Genomic DNA, 13,473 nt, shown 5'->3' on the forward strand with positions numbered 1-13,473 from the left:
ATATTCAGTTGTGAGCTTACCAGCGATTGCTTATCAGCTGATCATTCAGCTGTACACGTCATCAGTAGGAGAAAAAGACATCCAACCGACAACAGTACAAAGCAGACTGCAACTCATAGTAGAACGCCGCATTTCAGAGCTTACAATGTATGAATGTCAGAGGAATATTGACGTGGCAATCAACGTGTATAAAGATTCAAATTATATTTAATGTTACCGTTGAAGAGAAGCCTATAAATAGGTGAGAAGAGTAGTTGAGAAAATCTATCTATCGATCGATCTCTCTATTCTCTTAAGCTTGCTGTTACCCTGCTGAATTTATCGCTCTTACTCAAGAATCAAAAAGCTCAAACTTATCAGATATATTCGTAGCATTTGAGGCTACCTTTCGAGCTTATAAGCACAAACTGTTTTGTTGTTTATTTAATCTTTAACTAGGTCAGTTGTGCTAAGTTCAGTCGAAGAATTGTGAGATATTTCGTAAACTAAGAGTTTCAGTTTTGGCAGTGTTAAGTCTAAACTGAAGTGGGTCTGTGCAAGTTTTGTATTGATCAAAGTCTTTTAGTGCATATCATGTCTCCGAACATCCATTAATCTTTGTGTGTTCTTACTTCAGTTATTTATTCTATCTTTCAGTCAGTTTATTTCCGCAATGTTATCAGTTAAACTGATTGTCATTGAATGACGAGATTCCTAATTTTAGTTTGTCACAAAATTGACACTTCATTCGAAAAGATTATAAAATCGTGAGTGTTTATTCAACCTTCTCCCCTTCTAAACACATCTCAACCAATCAACCGATCCTAACAAATGTTCTTCATTATCTGAATGAAAAAATTATGCTTCTATTATGAGTTATATTATTTTTAACTGCTAATGTGTTGATTGTAGTTAGTCTTATAACTTGGTTTTGTCATCACCAAAAAGGGGCAAATCATTGAAGTTCGAAATATCTGAAGTTTTGGTAATGACAAAAACAATATCGAGTTGTTTCACGGTCTAGTTTCCGCTCTTATGTATTTATTGGTTTATAGCAGTTCGAAAAGTCAAGCCGCTCATTGCGTTATTAGAAGTTCAAACAGCAGACACCATCAGAAGATCGTTACTTAGATCTGCTTCTAACCGAACCAATTTATGGATGAAGTGTTTTGAGTAAAACCATTCAAACATTAACCTCTCTCCAACTGACGAGTTATAAGAAGATCAAGATGGATTCCTTGGACTCGAGCTGTTCAATATTATGAAATAAAGTGTCGAGCACAATATCCTACCAATTCTTGACTGACAAAAATATTTCCTAAAATGTCAAGAGACGATCAACTTGTTGAAAGCTAAAAGAGTCAAAGCCGTAAAAAGCAAAGAATCATTAAATGAGCATTTATGCAGTGTGCGCTGAAGAGAAATTGACAATACCATGTTGTCGGGAGATAATATAGACGATCGTTGGAAATTTTTCCGAACTTTGAGAAATTTTAGGTATAAATATGCGAATTAGGAACATCGAAGAAAAGAAGATTTAAACATTTGACATTATGCAATTTACATGATCTCGAGCACTCTTATTCTTTCAAATATCAAGTCTTTCATTAGCAAATGCTTATATTCTATATCAAATCATTTATGATCAACTTGTACTACCTTATCATTTCTATCCTTTCAAAGCTAATGGTTGGAAAATTAATTGTTTCTGGTGAATCAAATGTTCTTAAACAACCGAATTTTGTTGTAAGAAGTTACCACTAAGAGTTTCAATTTAGGTAGCGGTAAGTTTTAAAAAGTGAGTTTGTACAAGAGTTGTACCAATCAAAGACTTTTAATATATTATAGTCTAGCCTGACCTTTTATACACTCAAAATTCTTTTTAATAGTTCAGTTGAATCTAACCGTTCAAGAAAAGATTTTAACAACTAAAATCTATTAAAGACAACTCAAGTTTAGCAAAATATTTTATAATATTTATTCACCCACTCTAAACACAATTTCCGATCTCAACATAATTATAATTTGCTAATTATGGACCCATGTGAATACCAACTAAAAGAATCATCGTATATAATGAAACAGATATTTAATTACGAATTCACTGCCAAATCTCATGTTCATAAAAATGTCATATTTCAAAATGTCAGTTATAATGTATGTGCTTAAATACAAAATCTTTCACAATCATTTTAAAAATTTAATATTTAGTGATAAAAACTACAACAAATCGTGATCGCCAATCTTAAACAATTTCATTTCACTGTATAATATGATAACCTTCGCCAAACCTAACATTGTAATTTGTGCATCGAGCCTTGATGTATATCTCTGCTTTGAATAAAACATGTCAAATATTAGGGTTTTGGGGTACTTCCTCCTCCTTGTAGTATTAATGATGTCACCAAGTTGTCGCAAAATAAAACCATTTTTTTAGATTTTGATTTCAATTGCATATAATTTATATATAATCTTTTGATTCGAAAAAGACATCAACTTTCTTGCCTTTGGACCATTTACTTGGTGTGTGATCATCGTCAATGTTACACCAAGAGTACATTTTCATCTTATATATGTTTGTTGTTTACTATCCATGGAAAAAGTTGGACGTGTTGCTAGCGGTAGCGGAGCCAGAAATATGGCTCTATCCGGACTAGAATTTTAAATTCTATAATCTTTTAATATTTTAAATTGATCTACCCGACACTACAAGAGAAACGGAGATTTGTAACCGAATTAGAGACCGACATTTATTTCGGTCTCTAAGTTGAGACCGAAGTTTGTAATCCCGGTCGCTACATATATTTTCGTCACGTTTTTTATTTAATATTATTTTTTTATCTCGATTTTTTATTCTACTCACAAATTGGAGACAAAATTTTTATTTAGGTCTCTAAGTTGAGACCGATATATTTTATCGGTCTCTAATTTTAGACTGAATTATGAAAGTGGTCTATAATAAAACCCAAATATCTTTAAACTCCCCGCGTTCCTCTCGCTCCAGTCCTCTCAAAACCTAAAAAACTTGCGCTTTCAATTCTTCCAACACCATCGCCGCTTGTCGCCGCCGACTACAAGGTGTCTTCTATAGTGAACCCGTCCATTTTTTTTACTAACAATTTTAAGTTAACGAATTTTTACATATCGTCTCTTTCATTTCATAGTAGCTCCTGATCCTTATTTTGAAGAACCCTAACAGGATCTTTCAGATTGTTGCTCAGCTATGCTCCTTCATTTGGTATGATTCGTTCTTAGACTTAGTTACTTTCATATGCCTTCGATGATCCAAAGTTGCTGCTCCATCGCGTTTTTGTGCATATCACGATTCTGCTCTGTTTAAGTTCTTGAGTTCTTCTATTCTGATTTATATGGACTCTATTACGTGAAGGAGTAGTTGTTTTAGTGTTCCTAGGTACTGATTCTTCTGCCATTCACTGATATAGCACCTGTGTTCTGGTTTTGACAGGGGACCATTCTAATGTTTGTTATTTTCGTGTTTATGTTTTCCTTCGTACCTGATTCGTTTTGTTAGGATATTGTAGTGTGGTTGAGCTTGTCGTGGTGGTATTTTTTCATTTTGAGGCTGTTTATGTTCAACATTGCTTTTAGAATCGTACAGCTCACTTAGTGCATTGTAGGTGTTTGATTATTTTCCTCAATGAGTACGAAGATTGCAAGGTCCCTTTCTGGGAATACTTGCATTCATCTTCTGATATTTGACCTTGAAGTTTTGAAATTCCTTGAGTTTTCATTTATGTTAGTGTAATAGTTGACTGTTTAAATTTTCAAATTGTTTTCCTTTGTGATAGAGTGTAAAGTGTTAGTAATCATTTGAATTATGAGTTACATATTTCTTATTTAAAATGGCTTTTTCTTTTTAGAATGCCTCATTCCATTCCTATTTTCCAATAAATTTATTTATTGAATTTTAATTTATATGTTAGGTTACTGTGGTTGTTTCGACAATGAATATAAATAAAGCTTGGATGTATGCTAGGTTAGATAATGAATTTATTACAGAAGAATATATGAATGGGGTTGAGGATTTTGTGAACTTTGCTAAAAGTCATCCTCAATGTATGAGTGGTGACAAGTTACGCTGTCCTTGTGCTCAACGTAAATGCATAAATACTATTTTTCACGATGAGGATACTGTTAAAGTACATCTAGGAAAGTATGGTTTTATTCCAAATTATTACAATTGGTATGTTCATGGGGAGCCTTATATTACCAATCCAATCGGACATTCCAATCACCCATCTTCATCTCCCATTGCTCAAGAAGACCCACCCAATGACCATGCAGTGCAGTCAATGATTCAAGATGCAATGAATGCCTTCCATCATTCAGATGTTGATGAGATACCAACACCCGCTGCAAAAAAAATTGTATGAAATGCTAAAACCCAGTGAAAGAGAAGTTTGGGAGGGCATTCCTTCTAGTCATTCCCAATTGTCAGCTGTTGCGAGACTATTGAACATCAAGGCACAGCACCATTTCTCGGAACGATGTTATGATGATTTATGTCAGTTGACATCAGAGTTGCTACCAACCGATAACATAATGACCGACAGTTTTTACAATACGAAGAAATTAGTTAAGGGTTTAGGTTTGCCAGTGGAAAAGATTGATTGTTGCATTAACAATTGCATGATTTTTTGGAAAGATGATATTGAACTAACTAAATGTAAGATGTGCGGTCACCCTCGTTATAGACCGCAAAAGCGTGGAATAGGGAAGAATAAAAAAGACATCTTTTAAAATTATGCATTACTTTCCATTAACTCCAAGACTGCATCGGTTGTATGCATCTACTACAACAACAAAACACATGAGGTGGCATCATGAGCATGTGATGGAGGAGATGCAATGTGTCATCCATCTGACTCTGTTAAATGGAAGCACTTAGATGAGAAATATCCTTCTTTTGCATTGGAATCACGTAATGTGAAGTTGGGACTTTCAGCCGATGGATTCCAGCCATTTGGTCAATTAGAAAAGAAATATTTTTCATGGCCAATCATATTAACGCAATATAACTTACCCCCTTAGATGTGCGTGAAAGACCAATACATGTTTTTTACTGTGCTTGTACCAGGTCCAAAGAACCCGAAATAGAAGAGAGATGTTTTTATGCAACCTTTGATTGCTGAGGTTAAGGACCTATGGAGTATAGGGGTAGAGACTTATGATATTGCAAGTAAAACCAATTTTAAATTGCACGCAATTAGTGATTTTCCCGCATACTCAACGTTGTCGGGATGGAGCACGGCTGGTAAGTTAGCATGTCCACATTGCATGGACGAGTCTGTTGCATTTACATTACCTCGAAGTGGAAAGACATCCTGGTTTGATAACTATCGTAAGTTTTTATCTCATGACCATCCTTTTAGAAGAAATAAGAAATCTTTCACAAAGAATCGGGAGGTGACAAAACATCCACCACAAATTAAGACAGGAGAGGAAATCATTGAGGAAATAGAGAGCTATGGGTTGGTATTAGTAACTGAAACTGGTTCTGATGAATCAAATAATGAAATTGTCAAGATGTGCAGATGTGGTTGGAGGAAAAAGAGCATATTCTGAGAATTGCCATATTGGAAGGATCTGCTTATTAGACATAATTTGGACGTGATGCATGTTGAAAAGAATTTTTTTGATAATATTTTCAATACTGTGATGAATGTTTCGGGAAGAACGAAAGACACATCAAAGTCTCGTGAGGAATTGAAAGAATTGTGTTGCAGACCAGAGTTGCACCAGGATGAAACATCAAAAAAATTTCCAAAGGCATGTTACACATTGGAAAAAGATAGCAAGCAAGCATTGTGTAGTTGGTTGAAAGACATCAAATTCCCTGATGGATATGCCTCAAATATGTCTCGATGTGTGGATATGAACAAATTGAAAATATTTGGAATGAAGAGTCATGATTGTCAGTATTCATGCAAAGACTTATTCCAATAGCCTTCCATGATCTACTTCCCAATTAATTGTACCGGTCTCTCACAATTAGCGACCAATGTTATTGATACCAACCAATTCGGTCGCTAATCGGTCTCTATTTTGCTGTAGAGACCTCGGTCTCTAATCCGTGTTTTTCTTGTAGTGCGAGTTAATATCAAATTAATCCAAAATGTACATATAAATTTTTTTAAAAAATAAATTGGACCACCGAACTAAACCCCAGATGTCATATAATGTGGCTCCGCCACTGGTTGCTAGGACAACCACATCGGTCGGTGCAACGATGGGCAGGACGACCAGAAGTGTGACGCTATGTGCAGAGAGAGCTCATACAGCAAAGCAGGCATTTGCCAAGTTTTTAAACATAATTGTCATTGTTATTGTTGAAAAATTGGTATGAAAAATCTAATAAAATTTTAAGCATCTCATTTCTAGAATCTATATTATTCAGGAAATATGTTGGGGAATGAATTGTGGCAACAAAATTATTTTTAATTTCTAAATCATAGTAAAAAAAAAATTAAAATAAAAATTAATTAGAAAGTTTATTATTATGATAATTGAATTGTCATGAGCATTTATTATGATTATTATTGTTTATAATGATTATTAATGTTAATTCTAATATTATGAAGATTATTATTATTATTATAGGTTAAGGTTTAGGTCGAGGATTATTTCTTTATATATAAAATAAGCAATGTNAAAGATATAATGGCGTAGGATATTGCACCAATATATAATGATTATGTTATTGTACCAATTTATGCCTATTAGAATTATCTTTAAGAATTCAAATTTGAATATGAAATATCTTCTTGAAAATAGAAAAACATTAAAAAAAATTTATTGTTATATCATTTTATTTAATTACAGTTATGGTTTTATACAAAGTTAAAATTTTTTTTAGATATGTGTAGTACTCAGTGGCAGAGTCACATGCATTAAAGCCCTGGTGACCCAATTTTTTTTTTTAAATTTATATGTAAATTTTGTATAATTTTGGAATAATATGATATTAATCGAGGTAGATCAATTTAAAATATTAAAAGATTCTAGAGTTTAAAATTTTAGTCGGGACATAGACATATTTCTGACTCCGCCAGTGGTAGTACTACATAATTGATTAACATGTTTTGTCATTCCTTCTATGATACAAGCGTCATATCATTTTTTTCAATCAGAATATATAAATGACTCTTTTATTCAGTGTTATCCATGATGTTAACCTTTCAAAAATGTACTTGACGATGGAACTACAGCTATTTCGTTGTTATGATCTACTTGGATCTGGAAACAATGAGGATTTCAGTATGAAATGTATCTTTCATGATCAAGAAGTGTATAATTTTTAAAATATTAATATTTTCCGAACATGAAAAGTTATAAATTAAATTTTCTCTATTTTGTAGAGTTCTGACATAAATAGAAAAATAATATATCTCGTCATAGACAAAGTGAAATAGATCTTCCTACTTATTAATTTTAATTGTTAATTATATAAAATAATTGTATATGTATCGCAAGAGTGAAATACTAATTTAACAAAACGTCTAAATCCCATGATATACCAATAACATAGAATAATATGGAAAATATTCATTTCATTCTCAACCCACTCAATCTGACGTATAAATTATGACTCCAAGTTGTACTATCATAAATAGTTATTTTATTCATTTATATCGTCTTGATATAGTGATTATATCAATTTAAATTATCTATATATATGTTTGAGCTAATGTACAATTTAAAGTATTAAAATCGTATTGTTATTATCTGTAATATTTTTTTGGTAAAACGGGTATATGATCAAATTTATTTTCGAGTCAAAAATAAGAATCGAAAGTGTAATTGTTTTGAAAAAATGCTATTTGGTAGGGAAAAATAATAATAATGTCAAAAAGGTGTGTCGTTGGTTGTAGTCTCGTTACCCGCCAGTGGCTGATAGCGATTTCTGCGTTCTAAATTGCGAACAAAATATCCCTTCATTTCCACTTCAAATACATCTGAATCTCCTTCACAATTTTTCGACGACTGTAAGTAACTTCAATGGCGATATTCTCACACTCTGCAGTTTCGGCCAACCCTCTTTCCCTATGCATATCCACCGGTCGGTCCAGTGGAAAATTTAAGCGAAAAATTTCACCTTTACTAGCTTCTTTAAGCCCTTCTTCTGCATCGGGCTCTCAAGAATCACCATCGGCCATGAAAAATGATAATTATTCTGTTTCCGCCAAAGGGTCGTCTCCGAAAGCTCCATTTGTTGAGCTCTCGAAGCCGCCTGACGTGATGCATCATCCAAATAGAAGCCTGATGGTGCGATTTTTACAGTCTACAGAGTCTAATATTGAGAAGGTAAGGGATGTAATTTTAATACCTGTTTGAAATTTTGCTTTGGAGTTACGCAGTCAGGTTTGTTTTGATACTTTATGATTATTTTAGTTGTTTTATTTTTGTGTTTGATAGTTTGTTTCAGTTGTGGGATAACGTAACTTAGTTGAAGCATACAGGGAGGGATTTGAAGTTTCTTAGGACTAAATTCCATGTTTTCAGTGATTGCTTATTAAAATTTAAAGTCTTTTCATTGCCATTCGGCTTCAGAAGTTAGGGCCGGGCTTGTATGACTCCATTTAGAGTGTTTTTGAATCGTTTCAGCGTACTTGATAGTCTGATGGGCGTGAAATCGAAGATATTGGCCCAGTAGAAGTTGGGGAAATGGAAAATTATGCTTTAATGCACGGTAGAATGTCGGCTATGCGAAGTCAATTTAGAACAAAATTTCTGTGGACGTTTAGTAAATAAAATATATCATCTCAGGTTTTGCATTTTTGCGGCATAACAGTTCATTAAATGCATCACTGCCCATTCGTGCTAGATGAATTTGTGCTTGAGTTTTTATTTTAGTGTTCCTAAAATGCATTACAAGGATTTTGGAGTAACAAGGCGAAAACTAGAAGACTAAAAACCTGTAGCTGTATTACGATTCATTGCACAATCATTGAAATCACGATACAGTTATTAGGTGAAGACAATTCTACTTGTGTGTTTATAGTGTGATTGTTTTGCTGCTCAGTAGGAATAGAGAAATCTTGTTATCATGTCTATTCTAGATGACAGTTAGTTGCAAATGTTGTCAGACCTGGTCTGCATGATATTCATGGATTAATATATTGGAAAAGTCTGGAGCCACCTTTAGATTCCCGTGCTGGTAGATAGAGGGGATAGGAACCGCGTTCCGTAGGTGGGGTGATTGTGATGTCCATTCCCACTTTGGATAGAAAAAATTATTTGAATTGGTTAATAATGAGTTAATGGACTCCTGTAATAACTTGGATTAACCATTTTTGTGTATCGATATTGAATCTGAAGTAGTTGTTACAGGAGCTCTTGTGTAGTGGCACTTGTGCGGGCCGGGCTCAGGACGTAACATTCTTAAATCCAAGTTTTCTTACGTGCCTATGAAATGGTATTAAGAATCTATGTCATCATGATTTGTCAATTTTCCATTATTTTGTGCCATGAGCTAATGCCCAATCATAGTGATCATTGCACGATACTCATGTGGTTGAATGCAATAAAATTGAGTACATGAAAAAGCAGTGCTCAAGCAAATAATATTGAGTAATAGATGATGAAATCACTAGTTTGTGAATGTCGTTCGTGTTTGGAAAGGACAGTAAGAGAAAGGATCATGCGCAACTCAATTCAACTTGCTAGAGTGGGGCAGTTACATCAAGTAACTTCAAAGGCCTATTGTAAAACTTTTTTCTCAACTGATTCTGTGGAAGTGTCTTATTTTCTTGACTTATTCAGAATTGACATCATATCAGCATTAGATAAATCACGATAAAATGAATAATTTAAGAACACATATTGGGATATATTTGTTGCATTAATCAGCGTGTATTCATTGTCATCAAATAGTTGGATTAAAATTTTTGTGCTGAATTTGGACAAGTTTTCAATGGACATTATCGGGCATGCTGAATTTTCAAAATTTTTCTCTAGAATGTGCTGATTTTTCCTATCTGTGCAGGTCATATTTGACTTTCGTTTTTTGGCACTTCTGGCCGTTGGAGGTTCTCTAGCAGGTTCTTTGCTGTGCTTTCTCAATGTAATTTCTCTTTCGAGAATCTTCCGAACTATTGCATTTCATATTATTAGCTCAAACAGCAGGACACTAATTTCCTTCATCCATGAATCTAAAAATCTTTTTACTTTATTTTTTTTTATTTCTATTAGATGATTAATAAGACTCTGTCTATGGGATAGTTCTTTACTTTTCTAGATTAGATGGTCTCATATTTTGTAGCAAAGTTAATATATTTTTGTTCATTTCTCTCGGTCCAAGAGTTTTCTGCTATACCAAATTTTTCAACAATTCAAGGTATTGATTAGTTAGTGACTCATGCAGACTTCCATGGATACCTTAAATTGAATCGTTTTTGCATTTGAAAGAAAGCTTCAAAGAAGTTCGTTAAATAAACTTTTTTGTTGAAACGTTTCCGATAGCATGGCTAATTGCTCCATCTGAGTAATATCTGGGAAATTTTTAGTTGAGAGGAATCTGATTTAGAAGTTTTGGAAATTTTTACTCGAGAGGATTCTATATCATAATGTTATTTGTTTACATCATATTACGATTCTTTGGGTTGTAGTAAACATCTGCCTTGTTTGTGCATCTTCATTTTGCTAAGTTCGAGTTCACGATATTTGTTCTCGTATTTTGACTCCTATATTAAGCGGGCCTTCAGAAACATGGGTTTTTTTTTTTTATGTTTTATACTGCTGATGTACAATTTTTTCCATACTTCAAGTTAAAATGTTTCTGGTATGAAACATCAGTTACTGTGTGTTTGGATGAAAAGAATTTGAGAGAGAAGGATTTCAAACCGTAGATATTTATCCTGTCAACTTGCTTATAATTTTAAATCAATCCCTTTCGAATTCGTTGCTACTCTTTTTATTTATTTTTAAATCATAACAATCAATTTCAGATCCTCGATTATTGTAGTAATTTGAATCCATTTATCAGATCAATTCTTTCAATTCCAATGCAATCTTAGACGTTGGGGAAAAGTGATTCGGTTTCTTACCTATCACTTACGAATTACCTTTAAATTTTAACCTTAATCATAACATCCATTTGGATTTCTCACCTATCACTTACGAATTACCTTTGAATTTTAACCTTAATCATAACATCCATTTGGATTTTTAATTCGAATATTTGTCATGCATTCTTATATATTTTGTCTTGTATGCTATCCACATAGATCTCGAGGCTGACATATACATTTTTAGGGATGTGTTTATATATTTGATGCCTATAAAGTATATTGGTCGAGCTGTGTGAAAGGTATCCATACTGGCAAAATGGTTCTACGATTAGTTGAAGCTATTGGTGAGTTTCTTGAAATTCTTAGCTGCTTCCACACTTATTGTTGTAAATAATCTTTGACCCCTACGACCTTCTCTTCCACGTGTTGGAATTAATTCTAAGATCTTTTGATAAGCAATTCCTTATCCCTCAAGGAGTAGAGTTATAATATTCGTAGATTTGGGGATTAACTCATGATGCATGCATAGAAATTCTATATTCTCTTGTCAGCCTTTTTTTATCAACTTTTTTAGTACATATCATAACATGAAAAGTGCAAGGTGCACTACAGCTCGAGACATACTTTATTGAAATAATGTGCCCTTTTGATTATTTGCTAAAACTAATTATTCAATATAAATTCATTAAATATAATCCATTACGCAGTTTAACTATTAATGGACAACGAACAAACACTCATTAGTTTACAGGCAAAAACGAATGTCTATCATCTTGCATTTCATCTAGGATTTACTCCCCTCGCATGTAAGACACACTTAGGTGTGTTGAGCTTTAAACCAAGGATGGGGCTTTATGGTTGAGGTGTGCACTTCTTCGAACGGTTGCACCTTAGCTTGTGTTGAGGCACTAGGATAAAGGAGCCTCGCTAAACCTTGAGCATCTGCACATGTTTTGCGGGCTTCTGATATCTATATCTTTTTGTTGTTGCATTTTTTCGTTTTCCTTCTTTCTCGGTTAAATGTATAGTTTCATCTTATTTCAGATGTATATCTTGCTGGGACTGTCATGTTGATATTTGGCATGGGCTTGTATGGATTGTTTATCTCAAATGTATCTGCTGATGTACCGCCATCACTTGATCGTTCACTTAAGGGGTCTTCTTTATTTGGCATGTTTGCTTTGAAGGTATTGTGCTTATATCTGACTAGTCTCATACATCACTACTTTCTTTATGGAGCTATGTTATTTCTCTGCGTAAAGTTACCTATATATATAAAATTTACCGTTCATTTTTTGTTGCTTTGTATTCTACAAAATGCCTGAAATATCCTTTGGTGATTCTTCATAATCTCATAGCTAACCGTATTGTTTTGCAAATCTATTCAATTTAAGTGCATATACTCAAAATATTGAAAGAAATTAATGTCGCATTCATTGCTATAAATTTTTTTAAAAAAATACGTTGAAGAAAGTCTGATAAAAATTGTTTTTATCATAACATCATTCCAACCACCGGAACAATCTTTTTTCTGCATTTTGAACTATTCATGCCATCATCGTCTCCCTTAAAGCTTGCTTCATAAAAATGATTAAATTGATAGTGAGCTGTGTTTGGCTTGTAGTACTTTGTTATCTTTTTTAACGGAGGATTTGTCTCCATATGCAGGAGAGACCAAAGTGGATGAAAATTAGTTCACTCGACGAACTGAAGACCAAAGTGGGACATGTAATAGTGATGATTCTTCTTGTAAAAATGTTCGAAAGGAGCAAAATGGTGACAATAACAACTGGGATGGACTTGCTGAGTTACTCTGTATGTATATTCTTGTCTTCTGCTTCGTTATATATTCTTCACAATCTGCACAAGTCGGACTCTGATTAGAATCAGATAGATGCACACTCTCAAGTGATCATATGTAGAAAACAGGTCAATTGTAATACTCTTGTTTATAAATCATGCTTGTCAGATGTATCGTCATCAAATTATCCTACTGTTTACTTGCTCTCTTTATACTACAAGGATTCTCTATGAAGTTGTTAAGCAGATAGCTGCATAATAACATTGAATGTGGCCATAAATGAAATCAGGAAATTTTTTATTTTTTTTATTACAAAGATAGGAATTTTATCATTACACATCAAGAGTCATTACATCCGAAATTAAAGTATGGGAGGGAGCAGCTCATCCTACAAGATCAGTCATAGAAACCGTGATCTGAGCTATATGAGTTGCCTGATCCGTTGATCGCTTAGCATAAACAAGACTAGGATTTCGAAAATTCAATGCTAGGATTTCACAGCTATATATGATCAAACCAAAACTAGATAAACCTGAAACCGAATTGTTGATGACTTCGATCTGATTTGGGCATCAAATTCAACTATCACATTCTGAATCTGCAACCCTTTAAGCCAATTGAATGCTTCCCGTTTGCCGAGCGCTTATGCGGATGTTGGAGAGT

General features: G+C 33.6%; 1 protein-coding gene across 1 annotated transcript; it reads left to right on the top strand.

Moving 5' to 3' along the window:
• Positions 1–7,875: 7,875 nt before the first annotated feature.
• Positions 7,876–13,040, top strand: LOC140988586 (uncharacterized). Its single transcript, XM_073457602.1, has 5 exons — positions 7,876–8,304; positions 9,986–10,063; positions 11,254–11,353; positions 12,054–12,196; positions 12,678–13,040. Exons 1-5 carry the CDS (start codon positions 7,999–8,001, stop codon positions 12,891–12,893), a joined length of 843 nt encoding a protein of 280 aa, XP_073313703.1. The 5' UTR covers positions 7,876–7,998; the 3' UTR covers positions 12,894–13,040.
• The last annotated feature ends 433 nt before the right edge of the window (positions 13,041–13,473 follow it).

This window comes from Primulina huaijiensis, chromosome 11 (assembly GCF_012295235.1).
Source record: "Primulina huaijiensis isolate GDHJ02 chromosome 11, ASM1229523v2, whole genome shotgun sequence".
Classification (NCBI taxonomy): domain Eukaryota; kingdom Viridiplantae; phylum Streptophyta; class Magnoliopsida; order Lamiales; family Gesneriaceae; genus Primulina; species Primulina huaijiensis.

What these genes read in the sequence shown, in the direction of transcription:
- LOC140988586 (XM_073457602.1), top strand. Translation starts at nt 7,999, where the DNA reads ATGGCGATATTCTCACACTCTGCAGTTTCGGCCAACCCTCTTTCCCTA. An exon ending in CTTTGCTGTGCTTTCTCAAT is followed by an intron (nt 10,064 to 11,253) that starts GTAATTTCTCTT and finishes ATACATTTTTAG; the next exon opens with GGATGTGTTTATATATTTGA. An exon ending in TTGGCATGTTTGCTTTGAAG is followed by an intron (nt 12,197 to 12,677) that starts GTATTGTGCTTA and finishes CTCCATATGCAG; the next exon opens with GAGAGACCAAAGTGGATGAA.